Source organism: Takifugu rubripes, chromosome 4 (genome assembly GCF_901000725.2).
Source record: "Takifugu rubripes chromosome 4, fTakRub1.2, whole genome shotgun sequence".
NCBI lineage: Eukaryota > Metazoa > Chordata > Actinopteri > Tetraodontiformes > Tetraodontidae > Takifugu > Takifugu rubripes.
In genome coordinates, this window is record NC_042288.1 from 1,804,296 (window position 1) to 1,822,633 (window position 18,338).

Consider the following 18,338-nt stretch of genomic DNA (forward strand, 5'->3'; position numbering starts at 1 on the left):
CCCCCTCCAGCTTGTCTGCTGCAGTCTGTGTGGGGCTGAAGTTCGGTCACTGCAGATGGAGCCGCGCTACTCAGAAACTTCCAGAAGAGTGACAACGCTGGAGCCGATTTCCTTCCAAACAGCCGCTGCACGACGTGTCTGCAGGAGCCAGGACGCCCGAGCTCAATCTTCTCTCTAAATCGGATTTTTCTCTAAATGAATCATGTTCTCCATCCAACAGGCCTGCAGAGGAGCCGGAGAACAGCTGGACAACGTGTGTTGCCTGGCGGGAAAGACTCACCTCTGACCCCTGGTGGATAAACTCGCTGCTGCAACCTGCACCTCCATTATGATTCCAAATAACGTAAGTTACATTTACAAGTCTAGATTCTTCATAATATATAGATTTAAAAAAATCCTTATACATATAGCATTAAACTTCTTCACTTTTATTTTTTTTTTAAAAGGACATATTTGCTGTATGTTTATATCCGATCCTGTGATTTCTGCTTAACGGTAATTAAAAAATTCATAATTCAGTGTTGCATCCCTGTGGAAAGAGCTTATTATGGGATCTCATGGAATCTTTAGATGCTAGCTTGTGTGCCACTGCTGCAGGAAGCAGACAGTTTTCAGCATAAGTTCCCGACAACTCGTTATTTTTGGTGTTTCCAGCCATATTTTTGTGAGATCAGTCTGCTATGAATAAAAAAAACCCAAATCTGTCAGTTCTGGTTCACTTTAATGGTTCCACGCTGTCATATCTTGTTTCTCCATCACTGCTGATGTTTGTGGGACCGAGGATTTGTTTTGGGTGGTTTCCTTTCAATTTTACCTTGAACCTGAAGGTTGAAATATCAATAGTAATGTTCCTCCGCCATTGTTTATAATCCCTTTATTCATTTTTGGAAGGTTCAGGCTGGATAATGAAAAACTATACAGAGCAAATAGTTGCTTAAAATGGCACTTTTGATGACTTTTTAAAAATTATATTTACTCGTGGCCTCCAGCTTACAAAAGATGGCTGCCACAAACCCTGAAGTATCAATGACACGAGCAGCGAGTGGTGCCATTCTCACACCAAGGGTCGATGTCCCGTCTCTCAGACATGACAGTAATGGCGAGATTAAGGCTTAAAGCTCAATCCAGAGTGATGCTGGACCTGCAGACGTACATTGGAGGGAGCTGCACTGTGAGCAGGAGCCAAGAGCAGCAGAGAGCGACACACTTGGCCTGGAATCATTCTGGATTCAAAGACCTCCAAGAGGAAAGATGAGAGAGCTCCTCCAAAAATTAGGAGTTCAAGCTCAGTGGCAGCACATAAACGAGAGTCTTTGCTCTGGTGGTCCGGCACGGTTCCCTGCTCACGTCTTCCAGTGGTTGCTATCTCGCTCGTTGTCTGGGCAGGACATTGTCTATGACCCGCGGGCTGCTGTGTGGGAAGTAATAGAGGGCCGGGTCGGAGTAGTTGAAGGGTGGAGGGTTGTGCTGCTCCTGCATGTAGCCTGGTAACAAGTGGGGAAGCCTGGGAAAACAACAACAACAACAACACCATCAGACTGTGGTCATTGAATATTTTTTACAGCCTTAAATACAAGAGAACACAAAGCCCAACTGTTTGTCTGCCGGCAATAAGATAATTAGCGATTATAGCAGCATATAGATTAACGTTGCTTGTTGCAGACAGGACAAACATCGCCACTTATCTCCTGTGCTCATGCATCCGCAAAGGTGCCCACGAGCGACATTTGCTCCAGCATTAAGGCTAATTCCCGTGTGTGAGATGTTCCGATGGGCAGCGGTGGATGACGACGCGGCGACTCTTCATCAATATTCACGCTTCCGTCTAGCCTGGATATTCCGAGCCGAGAAAGATCCCCAAATCTGGGACTTGAGCTCATTAAAAACATGAAACGCACGTGAGCGGCGCTTCCCTCCACTCCCTAGTTTGTTCCTTCAGATTATTAGGATTGCATATCATTACAGTTGTTTTGATGTGGGGAATCTTTCATGTACAACATTTAATCTATAATTATTGTAGAAACTGACTAATACCCATTGCCTCCAAAGGATATTCCAGGATCCGATTATATGATGAAGCAGTAACCTAATTATCCTCCTGTCATGGTCGGTTGAGTCACTCTAATCCAACAACATAAGCCAACAATATGACCCTGACCAGCATATCCATAGGTCCAGTTCAGTGGTCACAGAGAAAGCAGGGCAGACATCAGGGGATTATGGGTCCCGATGGCCCCTGAACACCTGGCCCAGATGCCACACATCTGTACTCACGGCCGAGCCGACGACGCATCGTTGCTGTTGTCGTGCACGGGCCGATACGAGACGAGCAGTTACAGCAGTATACATCATTCAGCTTTATGATCCAATGTCCCGGAGAGAAAAAGCTCTTAACCGAATGCTTTTTTTTTTTAAACGTGGATTAATCCCGGACAGAACACTCTTCTCTCCCCCGTCAAATGCACATTTTATCAGTAATTGCTGTTCTGTGAGAGCTGTTCCACAAATGCATATTCATGGTGCTTTTGTTAGATATTAGCATGAAAATGTGAATACGGAGCATATCATAGTACACTCTTATTTTAGTTATAAATCATACATGTGCTTATATATTAAATGTCTTTAAAGTTGAAGCTTGTATGAAACAAAATCAGCCTTTAAGTTCTAATTACCACCTGCTTTAGAGAGGGATGGAAGCTTTGCTGAACCAAACCAGCTAGCTAGCAGGCTTTGATGTCCATCTAGGTCAAGAAAGGAACACGGCCACAAACTTGTGGCACAAAATTGAACAGTGGTGCCATCAAACATGGGCGTTTAGGAAAACATTTAGTTTTTAATCTCTTATCTCTGACTCAGCGCCTTGTTCGTGTAGTAAAATGTTCTCGGCGGTATCCAAGAGCAGTTTCACAACTTTTATCAAAGCTGTTAGGAGGAAGTCGTTTTGTTGAATCTAGTCAGAGTGGGCAGATCATCCCCCGTCTGAGGAGTTTAGCGGGAGAAACGCGCAGCAGCACAGAGGCTGATGGTGAACAGCGTCCGTGCTGCTCTGCGCTCTGTGTAACACAAGCGAATCGGTTTGAGCGATAACGACATCGTTGATGCTTCTTCTTCTTCTTCTGGGCAGATTTTCCCTCCCTGCTCTGATATTTCACACACAGACGGCAAACATGAACCGGATGGAGTCCCAGTCGCTGGTGCACTGGGACCATTTCCACCAGTGCTGGTGGTCAAATGCAGCCTAATAATGTAAATGACGGGCCTAAAGTAGGTCAAAGGTCACTTGGGGTTTGTCCTGAAGCTGCCTCTGTCCTCCTCGTCAGTCTTTTCTCTGGCGCGCTGACTCAGAGGGATCTCAGTAGCTGGCGCGTGTGTGTTCCAACAAAGCCTCTGCATCCAGCAGGGTGGGTGTTTGCTGTCCGCCCTGCTCTGCTCACGCTGAAACAACTTCCACGCACTTCTTCCTTTGTTCGAATGATTCCTCCCATTGTTCCTCCCTACACAGGGAAGTTATGCTGCTTCCTCATGAACACCAACTTTTCTACTCCATAATCATTGTCTTGATTTCTGTCACATTTTGGGGGGATTTCTTCCCCTCCAGCCCCGCCTGCAACCTGCTGACTCGGGCGCTGCTGGTCTATCACGTCACGAATATTTAAAGTCGTAACGGTCCCTGATAGTAACTCGATTCCTATCAGCTGAGGCGACACTGGTCCATACTCACTCTCCGGTCACTCTCTTCTTGCAGCAGCAGAAACAGGCCAGTGCCGCCAGCAGCAACAGCAGCAGCAGCGGGATGCCAATGCCCAGAACCAAGCCCAGGATCAGTTCCAGTTGCTTGTCATTCTTCTGGACTCTGGACTGGTCTGCAACAGTTGAAAGGTACAACTCAAGCCTGACCTCTGACCTCTGGGCTACCAAGGGTCAGCGGGATGGACTCACCTAAGACGCAAGACTGGGTTTTGTCCACGTCTGTTGTGCCGTTGCAAACACATCTGTAGCCGCCGTAGGTGTTAGCGCAGAGAGCAGGTTTGACACATACGGCCTCCTTGGTCTTACACTCGTCCAGGTCTGCTCCAGTCCAGGAACAAGCAGGAGAGGGAGGAGCCGTCTTAGGAACAGTCAAACACGGAACTCATCGCCGTTTCCTTTTAAAGTATTACCGTCAACTTCTACGGCGCCGATGTCGTAGTGGCGGCTAACTCGAGCCAAGTAGTCCCTGATATACCAGTGGGGTGTATCGCTGGACATGTTGATGCGATATTCAGCGGCACTACTGGAGGACTGAACCGCGTTCTTCTTACTGGCGTTGTAGAATTTGTTCTGGAAGCCCAGGGACAGAATGTCCATCAGCTGAGGAAGAACAGGGAGGCAGCAGAGATGTGTGTTTAGTGCAGCTAATTATTCTGTTAGCAGTCATCACTGATCACACACACACACACGCACTCACACACACACACACACCTGCTTGAGCCCATCAGCTCTGTTATTCTTCCAGCCCACAGAGACATTGAACACATTACCTCCTGCAGACAGACAACAGTGACGTCAGCTGCAGGATGACCAGCAGAATGAGAAAGCAACAATGGGACAAGAACTACAGGATGTTTTAATGAGATGTTTTAATTAAGGTCATACCTGGAGGATTAGCAGAGTCACCTGGAAAAAAAGTCAAATCTGACTTTAGTCAATCCCATGATTCGTTATATTAGAAGATATATTTCTATATCATGTTACAGGAATGTATTCTCTACTGATGGAGCCTTGCTGGGTGGCCCCCAGTACCACTGTGGGGAATCTGGGTGTTTTATTCAATCAGGATCTGTCTTTGGACACCCATATTTTAGCATTTTATGGCTATACTTTGGCACTTCCATGTGTCATTCTCACCACAGGAGGACGACTGTACGCATAAACTACACAAAACTATGAAAAGCTGATGCTCGGAACACCTAAACACCTTAAATTTCAAGGGTTTGATAAAACATTTTACATGAGTTTTCAGCACAAACATCAGTAAACACATCACACTGGCTACATCATTATAGACATTTTGTGTAACGTGATACATTCTGTATAATAGCCTTGAATAGCACCGTTATCATTGACGGTTGTGTATCAGTGTGCTTTTATCTGCACACGGACGGTTGTGAACGTACCACATCCATCGGTGTCCTTGGTGTCCTGGTATCTACAGAAACAGTCCACCGATCCAGGCGTGTTCTTGCACTCAAACTTAGCATTGGGACAAGCTGAGAGATCTTCACACTCATCTATGTCTACCACACACACACACACACACACACACACACACACACACATAAAGAGAGATTCCAGAATAGAACCATGTACATGCAGGGTGTTGCTCATATCAGCCTGCAGGAGCAAATACCTGTACAGTTGTGTCCATTTCCTGTGAAACCCGGTTTGCATGCGCATGTGTAGTTTTGCTTCGTGCTGCGGCAGGTGGCATCTGTGTGGCAGGGGAACGGGAAAGGCGGGCTGCACATATCTGAGAGGCCAAACCAACGGACAGGAATTAGACTAATTACAGTGTTCACAGTTGGCCTTTATGTATATTTAATTCCCTGATGCTCTACAGACCATGCTCGAAGCACTTGTAGCCCTGTTTTCCTTCAGAGACTGTATTATCGGGACACTCTCCACAGGTGAACTGGCTGGGATCCGACCTCGAGTGGCACTGCACCCCCCTGAAACAGGGCTGTCCACGACACACGTCTGCAGCTCTGCCGCAGAACTTCCCACTGAAGCCTTCTGGGCACAGACATCCCACCACCTGCAAATGAGACCATGACATAAAATTTAATCACAATTATGTGACGCCGTTTTTTCCTGGGAAGGATGTGTTCAAGTTCCACCGTCGGAGAAAGGTACCTGAAATCTTCCCTGCCGGTGGTTTTCAGTGATGCTTCCATACTGGCAGGTTCCTCCGTTCAGGCAGTTACACACCCGTAGGATGGGCGTGAACAGCGTGCTGGCGAGCTGGTCGCTCGCTCGGATGGTCAGCTGGACGGGCTCGGTGGTGAGGATGGTCCAGGTCAGGAGGCCCCCACCTGCATCAGAGCATTTACATGGTTTTAGTCTGCAAAAATCCATCCATCCATCCATCCATCCATCCATCCATCCATCCATCCATCCATCCATCCATCCATCCATCCATCCATCCATCCATCCATCCATCCATCCATCCACACTGACGTCCACTTCAACCTCACTTTTCAACATAACAGACCTGGATTTACTCACATGAGGACTAAAAATGACTTATTTTGCCCCCGTTTTGTCAAAGACAGGCTGCTGTGTTTGGTGCATTCTGTCTGTCTGGGTGTGACCACTGCTGACTCAGCTCTGCAGATCTTTAACGCTGACTCATCAATGCCAACGTCAGTGGTGGAGGATGGGAGGATCTCTGCAGTTTAATATCAGAGGGATAAATGTTTATGGCTCACCGCTGCTGATGGAAGCACCGGGGGGTCTGGGATAGAGCAGTGAGTAGGTGATGCGGTCTCCATTCGGGTCCTGAGTCATAAACTGAATGTTGACCGTGGAGTTGACCTTACAGTGGATCACTGTGGGCTCTGTGACTATGGGAGGCATGTTACCTGGTGGATGACAATCACACCATTAAGTACAAGCAGATAAGTACAGGTAAATGACAAAACCACAAGGATTTCTCCAAATTTCTCTTACTGTGGATCAGAGCCAGCTCTTTAAATCTTTGCCTGGCTTCCAGAGTGTGCAGACCTAGTTCAGAGCTGCCAGTCGCTATAGTGTCATGGATACACTGCATGTTGCTTTTACAAGTTCTCCTCAGCTCGTCCATCCGAGCAGGACTCACACTGCTCAGTATGCTTGTAGTAGAGATGGATTCCAGTGGAACCAGTGGTGATGGAGATAGCAGCAGACTTTCTGGGACTGGAACCGCCCCTGTACAAAACCCAGGACAAATCATTGGTGAAAGTAGAAATGGCAACATAGTGACGCAGTCACTCAAGCGTGCCCTGGCTCTTCCCCGGGTTCTCCTCCCTGCCGGATATGCCTGAAAGACCACCTGAGTGATGCATTCAGGGGCATCCGTTACAGATATCCGGACCACCTCAGCTAGCCCTTCTCAATGTGGAAGATCTATTCCAAGCTCCTCCTGAGTCACAGAGCTCTTTACCCTATCTCTAACAACATGGTTTGCATCTTGGTTGATTCTGATTTCTTATTCAGAAAAAACACCATGTTTAATACTATGTTTTCACATTGCTGTAACTAAAAAGACCAAGTTACGAAAGTAAATAACAATAACAAGACCTTCTCGATTCCCTATCTATTCTGTTTTACTAAATTAATGCTCCATGATAGGTTAATAAACTTTCATATACGCTAATGTCAGTCAGAATGTTTTGAGATCCACTCACACGACAGGCCAAAATTGTGCAGTCTCTCCTCTGAGGGAGGGTTGAGGTCCGATGAGAGGACGATTCGACCATCGGACATGAGGAAATCGTCAGAGCGGTTGGAGCTCCACAGACCCAAGAGACCCACAGTGCGATTGTAGAAGGTCTGAGGAACCTCCACCATGGCTGCCAGCTGATTGTGGCCAGCAGCTCGCCACACCATCACATGGAGACCACCAGCATACACAGCTGCACAATGATCCAGTGCTGTGCAGCGCACAGCAAAGTCCTTCACACCCATAAACACGACACCTGAAAGGACAATAGTAATGAGATTCTGTATGTACTGGTTATTCTCTTAATCTCTCTATCCTCATATCCAAAGGTCAATCGCTCTTAATGGCTCCCAGATGTGTATTATTTTCTTTACCAACTTTGACTGGGGCCTCGACACCATCAACAAACACCTGCAGCCTGTCTGCTTTTGTTGCACACCTCCATTCAATCTGAAAAGAAGTACAACATTGTTTCCTGGTTTTTACTGTCTTTTCTAACAATATAAAAATTAAATTTCCGTACCCAGCATGCTGATTTTAATTAGTTTTATGTCCTGTCTTACCTTTCCAATGCCCTGATGGAAGGCAGCCATGCGTACCATCTCTGGGACCTTTGCCTCTGTGTGCCGTTTGTCAGTTTGTCCTTGTAGGGTGAAGATGTTTGAGCCAGAGCTGGAGGAGAGACGCAGTATCACAAATTCTCCCAGTGCCTTAAAGGAGTAGTCTGTTCCATCGAACGTGGTGAAATGGAGACTGCCGTAGACCATCGCTGAAGGTGAGACATAATCAAGTGAGGAGTTTTTAAATTAAATAGTAAAAGGCTTTCATGAAGTAATGAGTTTTTATTATCACCTGTACGAAAATACAGAGAACAGCTGCTTACCTACACCCTGCGTTGCCACCTTGGCTGGGGCGTAGCCATGATGAAAGGTCCAGCTGTGACCTTGGCAACGGTCGAGTGACCTTTTGTTGAGGTAAAGGTGGCAGAGAGGAGACTCAATGCAGCACCACTGAAATGGCAGGAGATCTCCATCTGGAGTGGTGTGGTCAATACAAGTCAAATTAGAGTTTTAAAACACACTGCCCTGGAAAGGTAAGATCATCCAGCTAAGAACAACCAATGCAAGTTTACTCTTACGCTGTAACCTCTAGGCCTGCTTAAAGATTGCTGGAGGACAGCTAACACAACTTGACTATACAATAAAAGGGTACACATCAATGTACAAGAAACAGCTGTTACATTCCATAAAATTATACAGAATAATTAGTTAAACATCTGTTCTTATCCTGAGGTATTCTAAACTCTGACCCAAACCCAGAAATGATTTTAATCATAGCTGAGGCCCAAAAGTACGTCTCTTTCCCAAAAGAAAGCCCTCTTATGTAAGTTATGTGAATGAGAGTAAGATGACACGCCGCCTTTGGATATGTGGCACAACATGCGCTTGATGTCAGTGAAACAGTTCTAATATCAATATTTGGTGATGGTAAGAAGGTTGATCAGTGATCATTGTTAAACTGGATACTGGTGAAGGTTCAGGACCAGCACAGGATACACCATGCTGAGATCATATACATAGCAAGAAGTAAAAATACCCATAATATCTTATCTATTATAATGATATGAAAAGTGATGAAACTGAGGGGAGATAAAAGACAAACTGGAAAGACTACTTTGAATACTTTGCCACTATGTTTTTCTGAATGTTTTTGTCTGAGGACAACTGGCACGTCCATTATAAAAGTATAAGTTAATATACATTTAGATGTAAGCATAGACAAAGTACACACTATTACAGTGCAGTATATACACAGTTATAATATGCCTTCTATATTTTCTTTATCATCATTTTGAAAACCAGACAATAGAAAAAGAAGTCAAGCTGGAGCAAAAGTGGTTGATAGTGGGCACGTACCAATATGTTTCTGCATGTTGTGTTCCGTGAAGTAGCGTTCGCTGTACCCAGCCAATAATGGGCCATCCGGTTCATACGCACACCTCTTCCCCGAGCCATGACTGTTTGACAGGACCGACTTAAAGACATGTCCACCTGTGCCCCCCCAACGCTGTCCCCTCAGGGTCTTCACCCTGGGACCTGGATCTGTGGTGTCCTGCATGAATGACAGGTCCTCCAGAGCTTGAGAGAGGGTGCATGGACAAGTGAACAGGTCCTCTGCCCACAGAGTGGGGAGAGGCTCCGTCATGGCCCATGTCTGACACCTCATACCAGGATCCACATTAGACCCTCCTGAGCCGGTCAAATTGTACACCAGCTGACCAAACTTGCCCATGTTTCCTTTCATTTGTTGGGGTCTGTATCTGCCCCCAGGCCCATAGAGGTTATCGGCGGGCACAGTGGGCTCTATATGCTGTGATTTTCCATCCGTATATCCAATGATAGCGTCATGGTAGAGCCTCTGGCCTGGACCCCAACCCATTTCCCCGTACCGCAGTAAGGCAAATGAACGCACGCCGTCTGTGGTCAGGACACACTGGAAAGTGTTGGTCTGTAATCAAAAAATTAGCAAAGATTTGGATTTAAAGCAGGTGGGAATTAATTATTTGGAGATTTATTTTTAGGTATGAATCTGCATTAATGAAATGAATGCTTTTCAGCTTGTACAATAAAGTTTTCACCTCTGAGGAGTTGATCTTATGGTAGAATACAGGCACGACATGGTCCCAGGTGATAATGAGGATCCAGGAAGGTGTGAAGGCAGGTCTACCTTTTTGCATCTCAAAGGTTGTCACTTCATCTGTTGTACGGTTGAACACCGCCTGGGAGTACACGTCTGATCTATCGAGCTTGTGGTACTCCTGAATGAAGAAGAAGGGAGGGTCCAGTAATATAGACCGCAAGTATGACACAACATATTTGTGTAAATCCGATCTATCTAACCTGATACAACAACCGCCCATCCCCATGGGTGAGATCAACATCATCCCAAAATGCTGCTAACAGAGTAACATCTCTGTCACCAGGGAAACCGTTGGCAAAGGGGGCCGGGAAGAGGTACTGTTCATTCTCATTGACAGACTGAAATTGGACAAGTCCATTATCTGAAAACTGGTGCAAAGGGAGAGAAGAGGGTAACTGTGACACTCATTTGATAAACTTATAGTGGCAGTATTTTATCCAAAACCAGTGTCTATTTCTGAGTTCATTTTATACTTTGAGCCAACATACCGCAAAAAGTAAGAAAGGGAGAAGACAGAGACTCACGTATATTCTATTATACAATTTCCCCATGAAAGGGAAATCTATTGGTGGTGTGATATATGGAGAGTTTCCATCTTCAGTGTTTATCTGCACTTCTGAATCACCAACATCCTCTCCAAAGGGGTACAGGTTACTTTCTATTAGAGGACAAAAGACAGCTGTTATACATCTAAAATATACCCATGCATTGGTCATGGCATATGGTTAGGATGAAAGCTATATGGTTAACAAGGGGTCAAATTTCAAAGCGTACTGTCATAAGTTAATTTTTAAAACTGAGAATGACACATGTTGCATCATATAAGTGAATCCTGTGCATCATTACATAGATGATTGGTGTTAGAATGGGCTCAGTGTGAATAATCCACACTGTTTAACGAGCTGTGACATCACTATTTTGTGTGCTGCTGCAAAACAGGGATAGTATAAATGTGTGCTGAACGTTGAGTCGAGGATATCATCAGAAAGGTAAGGACCACTGGACAGGATTTAAGAGACCAAGGTAAAACTAATGTGCACTTATATCTTGTTTAGCTTACACCTCCACCGAATTAGCTTACCCTAATTTGACATTTTAAGTAGCATCTGCAAAGGATGCAAAATTGCTCATCAGCAACATTGACATGACCAGTCAAATTTGACCATAATACTAAACTCAAATCAGATCCAAGTTTCCGATTGACTATCCATCTTGTAACTATTAGTCAAAAAGTGTGCACATATGTATAAGATTTAAATAATCACAAAAGGCTCCGGGTCTCACACTCTCATGGGCATAAATGATTATATGGATAAACAGAAATGTGTGGCTATTGCTGAAGTTATAACAAAATAACTAAACTGCACTATGGTTACATTTTGATGAACAATGGATTAAAAACTTCCGAGTATTACAAATGTTAAAATATTGCTGCAGGGATGCACCAGTGAAATTGTAATAAATCACAACAGACAGCTGCGGTTAGGTAGTCATTAACTCAGATGCTTAAAAATGACTTTGCTAACCATTCCAAATCATCATTCCACATTCTGAGCTGTTCCTGGGACAGGAACAGCTATATGACCCTGGCAGGTTGGTGCAGAGCATTGATCCAGCACATATTGTTGGTGACACACACTCATCCAAGTCCACACATCCAAGTCTTCCGCAATCTTCGTGATTGGTGAGGGTCCAACCCTGACCACAAGAGCACTCAAAACTCCCAACAGAGTTAGAGCAAATTGTTGTAGGGTGACAATGGCGATTAGCCTGTTGGCATTCATCTAAGTCTACACAAAGTGGCCCGATGCTTATGAAACCAGGGTTACACATGCATAGATATGATCCCGGGCTGTTATAACAGAGGGCCTGATGGTGGCATGGATTGCTGAGTGCATTGCACTCATCCACATCGTTGCACCACGAACCATTTCCTGCGAATCCCAGAGGACAGTGACATGAATAAGAACCAGGGGCGTTCCAGCAGTATGCCAAGAGGTGACATGGTGAGGTCTCACATTCATTAGTGTCAACACATGCCTGTTCTTCCTCATGGAACCCAGAAGGACATGAACATTCATAACCTCCAGGCAGGTTAGCGCACACCTGGTCAAAGCGGCAAGTGATGTTGTCCTTACATTCATCGATATCCCCACAGCCATCGATAGTAGCTTCATACCCAGGAGAACAGAGGCAAAAGAAAGATCCCGCTGTGTTGTTACACAGTGCATTTTCAGGGCAAGGGTTCTGGTCCAGATCATGACACTCATCCACATCCTGACACTGTGTTCCATTCAGAATAAAGCCGTTGTTACAGGGGCATGAATAGGATCCGGGGATATTGATGCACGTTGAATTGGGCTGACAGACTGTAAAGTTTAGGGGGACTCTGCATTCATCTACATCCTCACACTCTGTTCCATTACTCCAAAATCCTGTAAAGCAGTCACAATAATAAGAACCCACAGTATTTATACATGTGCCGTTGGTGCAAAGCCCCTCCACAACACTACACTCATCCACATCCAGGCACAATTCCCCCACTCCGGAAAAGCCGTTATCACACACACAAATGTAGCTCCCGTTGGTGTTGGTACACATGCTGTGTTCAGAGCAGGTGGAGTTGATTTGGCATTCGTTGATATCCTCACAGTAACTGTTGTTAGCTTGATATCCATCCCAGCATTCACAGCCAAAAGATCCAACAGTGTTCAGGCAGTTGGAGAAATCAGGGCACTGGCTGAGGCCATGGTCGCATTCATCCACATCCAAACACAGGGAGCTATTACCAGAGAAACCTAAGTCACAGATACATTCATAACTCCCCTCTGTGTTAGTACAGGTACTATTGGCAGGACAGCTAAAGTTACCGGTCTGACATTCATTCAAGTCCTGACAATGTGTCCCATTGTCTTGAAAGCCTTCCCAACAGTCACAAAAATAGGAGCCATTAGTGTTGAAGCAGTAGGAGAAAGCAAGGCAGACTTGTGGTTGGCTGCACTCATCCACATCCAGACATTCGGTGCCACTTCCTTCATAACCACCGACACACTGGCAGTAAAAGGAGTCCTGGTGTCGGTGGCATCGGGCAAGAGAGTGGCAGGTGATGCTGGCATTTAGGCAAACGTCTTCTCTTACGCAGGTACCCACATCGTACACTACGCCCAGGATGCAGGAACACATGTAGGAACCAGGGGTATTGCTGCAGATCATGTTCACGCCACAAGTTGTCCTTAGCTGACATTCGTCGACATCTTCACACACAAATCCGTCACCCCGGTATCCATCTTGGCATTGGCAGGTGTAAGATCCATTCGTGTTGTGACACAGCGCCTGAGCACTACAGTTGTGGGGCAGGCTGGAGTTCTGCTCGCATTCGTTCACATCGTGGCAGTCAAAGCCGTTTCCATCCATGCCAGGTGGACACGCACAGATAAAGGTTCCAGGTGTGTTTGTGCAGCTGGCCACTGGATGGCATCCACCATTTTGGACTTGGCATTCATCAAAGTCTATAAATTTATCCAAAATGGAACAGTGTCAGGGACATGACCCCCAAATGGTGCTACAAGAAACTCAAAGGAGAGTCCACACATGGGAGAACAACCAGCAATGGTTTAACAAATGGTTTTAAAGCATAAACCGATACTCACCAGAACAGTTCTTTCCGTCACCTGTGAAACCACTAAGACAGAAGCAGGAATGGCTGCCAATTGTGTTGACACACTGGGAAAACTCACTGCACTCCTGCTTCCCTGTCGCACACTCGTTCACATCTAGGGCAAGGATGGACAAAAAAAGAGAAAGTCATGAGAAAGAAAGAAGGAAGCACGAAAACAGGAATCACAAAATTGATAATTACCAATTTGTGCTTTGTCTTAGTTACATATTTCAAAATTTAAAAAACTGACATTTTACTGTTTGGGAAACACAATGATATGAACACAAATGATAAGGAATATTTTTAGGTAATATCTAAATACAGGCCTCTTCTCAAATCTCCCAAACCGTAGAATGGTCTGATTTGTAACATCTGATTTGTTATATTTAGTTCACTCAGTTCAGATATTGAGTTTAGACTATACAAGACAAAAATGTAGTGACTTTCCACTTAAAGTGACTTTGATTTTGAAGCTTTAAATGATTACTGAAAACCATGTCCTGTCTTTACATTGATCGGGGACCGATCTCTACACTTTATTTCTGAAACGGTGTTTGAGTTTGAATATTATCGCAGTTCTTCTTGACGGCACTGCCACAATACTGAGAATCAGAAGTGAGTCAGTTAGAGAGAAAGAACTGAGATTTACCCAAACACTTCGTGCCGTTGAGAGAGTAGCCTTTCCTGCAGGCACAAGCAAATGATCCGGGGATATTGATGCACTCTGTCTCCTTTTCGGGACAAATGTTTTCCATCTGACACTCATCTATGTCTGAGCAAGTTATCCCATCACCTACGTAACCATGGTCGCACACACACTGGTATTCCGCCGGTGACTGGTGGCACAAACCATGGCGGTGGCAGGCAGGCTCGCACAAGGAACTGGGCGGCACACAGGTGTCGTTGTCAGCCAACGTACCGTTCAAACATGAACAGACATGAGCGCCAGGGGAGTTGACACATTTTGAGAACGATGGACATTTGGTTTCTGGGAGAGCACATTCATCCACATCCTCACAGGCGAAGCCATTGCCGTTGAAACCCTCTTGACAGGAGCAAAAGTAGCCCCCAATGAAGTTGGCGCACAAGGCCCGTGAGTGACATGTACCCTCAGCGGAACACTCGTCTATATCTTCACACTGGGTGCCGTTTCCTGAAAATCCTCTCTTGCAGGTGCAAGTGTGGGACCCAATGGTGTTGAGGCACGAGGCGTTAACGTGACAAGGGTTGGTTTTACACTCATCCATGTCAACACACTCCATGTTGTTGGCCAGCCGATAGTACCCGAGCTGGCAGGAGCACTCGAAAGACCCATCGATGTTCTTGCACTCTTCATTAACTCCACACGGATTGTTCTGTTCTTTACACTCATCAATATCTTGGCAAAAGGTCTTGTTAACCAAGATGAATCCTGATGGACACAGACAATAGAAGGAACCCTGGTTGTTGACACACGTAGCTCTGTTTCCGCATCCTCCATTAGCCACCAGACACTCGTTGACATCATTGCATTGAAACACCCCATCTCCAGAGTATCCCACCTGACAGGTGCAGTTGTATGAGCCAGGGATATTAATGCACAGGGCATTTGAGTGGCACTGTTCAGCCAGTGAGCACTCGTCCACATCCGTACAGGTGAAGCCGTCTCCCCTGTACCCTGCAGTGCACTGGCAGGAAAAAGATCCGGGTGAGTTGGTGCAGGCTGCGAAGCGACTGCAGCGGCCTGCTTTACACTCGTCTAAGTCGTGGCACATGGAGTTATTAAAGATGAAACCGGTGCCACAGTCGCAGTAATATGATCCTCCAGTGTTTACACAAGTAGTAGTAGAAGGGCAAATGTTGGGGGTAGCACATTCATTAATGTCTTCACATTGTCTCCCATCACCAATAAAACCTTCCAGACAAGAGCACTCGTAACTCCCGAGCCGGTTTATACAAGCGGCATCGGGGTCGCACTGATTGTCTTCATTGCATTCGTTAATGTCCGCACACGTCAGTCCATTTCCGATAAAACCTTCATTACAAGTGCACAGATATGAGCCCATGGTATTGACGCAGTCTGCGTACAGGCTGCAGATGTTGCCGGCACATTCGTCGATGTCCACGCAGCTCTGCCCGTTACTTTCAAAGCCGCTGCTGCACGTGCAGCGGTAGCTACCGGGCAGGTTTTTACAGCCTTTGTAGCCCAGTGAGGAGGAACACAAATAAGGAGTCTCTGAACATTCATCTATATCGAGGCACAGGTAGTTCCCGTTTCCCTTGTAGCCAGCATTACAGGTGCACACGTATGAGCCGGGGTTGTTGGTGCAAGTGGCGTTCCAGTGGCAGATTTTTTGGTTGTTGCATTCGTTGACATCAGCACACTCGAAACCATCGCCGCTGAAGCCAACTTTACATTTGCAAAGCCGGCTGCCCTCGCGGTTGGTGCAGAGGGCATTGGCGTGGCAACCTCCATTATCTTTTTGGCACTCGTTAATGTCCTGGCACTCGGCGCCATCTCCGATGTATCCACTGAGACATAAACAGCTGTAGCTGCCAAGGGTGTTGTTGCAGCGGGCCTTTGGGTGACAGCTGTGTAGGCCGCTCAGACACTCGTCGATGTCACTGCACAGCAAGCCGTCACCTTGGTAACCCATGCGGCACGCACAGGTGAAGTTGTTTTTAACCTTTATGCACTCGGCCTGAGGGTGGCACTTACTGCCCACTGTCTCACAGTCTTTTGGGTCAGCAACTAAAGTGGACGGAAAGGTTGAGAATTACATAAAATCAGGAAAATTCCGCACAGTTTTGTTTTTGTGGTTTGTGTTTGTGTCTTTACCAGCACAGCAGCAATCCAGCACTGCAAATCCACTTATCACCCACAGGAGTGAAAACCTGTCAAGAAAATAATGATAAGAATTGTGCACGTCTGCTTCTGGAACGCCTCTGAACAAGGACACGTTTCAGTTTTTATAGCAAAAATAAAATAGTCAATGTCTACTAAAAAATGTTGTATGTTTAACAGTCGTATTTACATTAAAAATGTTACATCATTATTAATATTTTACTCATAGAGCATCACATTAAGTCTCCACTGTGGTAAGAGGCAGACTGCAGGGTGACACCCCAGTCTTATATCACTACACGCAACAATAGATGGTGTATATTCTTACAGGTGCTGTAACACCACCTAAACAGGTCCGAGTACCATCCTGTACAATGCTTCCATAGAAGAGTATTTGGGTTTTTTAAATACTTACAATATTAGTTATACTGTATATTTACTTTAATGTTATATTATATATGGTAGCTTTGCAAGGAGTACAGCAAGCACGTTTATCACTAATAGCCGTTAGCATTTTAAATCAGATCAACTAAATGTCATAGGTTAAACAGTGTCTATAAACTAAATGTAACACCTTTTTTGAAGAGTTAGGGCTGTAGTGAATCAGAAACATTATTCATCCTGGGATTGGTAATCTCTCAAATGACCATTTTTACATTCTTTATAATAAAATCTGAAATTATTATAAAAATGTTCTACGTTTGGATTGACTTGTTCTTTTCCAATGCTAACACATTAGCTTTAGCGAAACTTGAGTGATCTGACTTTCTGCAGCTGTACAATGTTTGGCCAACATTTTGCCTCTGATGGTATCCAATAATTAAGATAAAAAGGCATTAAAACAGAGGAACAACTTGGTAAGTTATCACACAGTGATTTGAACAGATCCATAAAGCCAGCAAACATCTGCTCCCTGAGACCTTTTGAAGTTCTGCAGTCATGAAATTGATTCCTACTGAATGAAATGGATGAATAAATAAATAATTCAGAATGCAGCGTTCTGAATGAGAAATGTCACCTGAAAGGTGATTTTCACTCACCGCATATTTCCCCGTCTCCTGGCGAACTCTCCTTCTCTGGACTTCTTCCTATCTTGTTATGAGAAGGGTTTTTTTCTCCACCTCTGTCATGACTTCTCTCCCCCTGAGACTTCCGGACAATGGAGCTGCTTCCCACACCATGATGCCCTGACACGTTAAACCTCTGGGAAGAGGAACACCCATTTTTCCCTGCTAATGTGTCAGCCGCCACAATAAGTGAACTAGTCCCTCAAGGCTTTATTTGTCCATCACATTGTCAGAAAGAAGGAGTCATAGGCCAAAAGAGGGGGTTTGTGAAAAGGCAAAAAAAGGCATTTGACCTTGATGTATTTTTTTTTCACTCTGACTGTAGAAACATCCTGTATCCAAAAATGTAAAGTAGTGACTTGATTTAGTAATAACTCTGAGGATGTGGGTCACAATTCTTAACCTTAATATTTAGGTTTAGGCACCAACATATTCTTTCAAAATGAGGACATTTTTGGGAAGTGGGGACATTTTGGTTGGTCCTGTTTCAGGGTTAAGACCTGGGTTTAAGGTTGAGTTTAGATCTGGGTTTAGGGCAGGGTTAGATCCAAGGTTAGGGTTAGAGGGGAATGCATTATGCCTATGAAAGTCCTCACAAAGATACAAGTACAAGTGTGTGTTTGGATTTAT

At 45.2% G+C, this 18,338-nt stretch overlaps 2 protein-coding genes and 1 pseudogene across 2 annotated transcripts; all 3 read right to left on the reverse strand.

The window, feature by feature from the left end:
• Positions 1-713: 713 nt before the first annotated feature.
• LOC101062461 (mucin-like protein) lies at positions 714-9,499 on the reverse strand. The gene is made up of 17 exons (XM_029835205.1): positions 9,376-9,499; positions 8,343-8,492; positions 8,023-8,228; positions 7,834-7,909; positions 7,425-7,715; positions 6,709-6,945; positions 6,468-6,620; positions 5,893-6,071; positions 5,602-5,794; positions 5,390-5,509; positions 5,157-5,276; positions 4,636-4,656; positions 4,462-4,523; positions 4,161-4,350; positions 3,940-4,068; positions 3,722-3,863; positions 714-1,504 (listed from the first exon to the last, which is right to left on the reverse strand). The coding sequence occupies exons 1-17, from the start codon at positions 9,389-9,391 to the stop codon at positions 1,363-1,365; spliced, it is 2,427 nt and encodes an 808-aa protein (XP_029691065.1). The 5' UTR covers positions 9,392-9,499; the 3' UTR covers positions 714-1,362.
• Positions 9,447-13,573, reverse strand: LOC115249639 (mucin-4-like). The gene is made up of 6 exons (XM_029835617.1): positions 13,306-13,573; positions 10,684-10,817; positions 10,360-10,527; positions 10,098-10,277; positions 9,548-9,967; positions 9,447-9,476 (listed from the first exon to the last, which is right to left on the reverse strand). Exons 1-6 carry the CDS (start codon positions 13,571-13,573, stop codon positions 9,447-9,449), a joined length of 1,200 nt encoding a protein of 399 aa, XP_029691477.1.
• Positions 13,574-14,437: 864 nt separating this feature from the next.
• LOC105416315 (fibrillin-2 pseudogene) lies at positions 14,438-17,745 on the reverse strand (annotated as a pseudogene).
• Between the last annotated feature and the right edge of the window lie 593 nt (positions 17,746-18,338).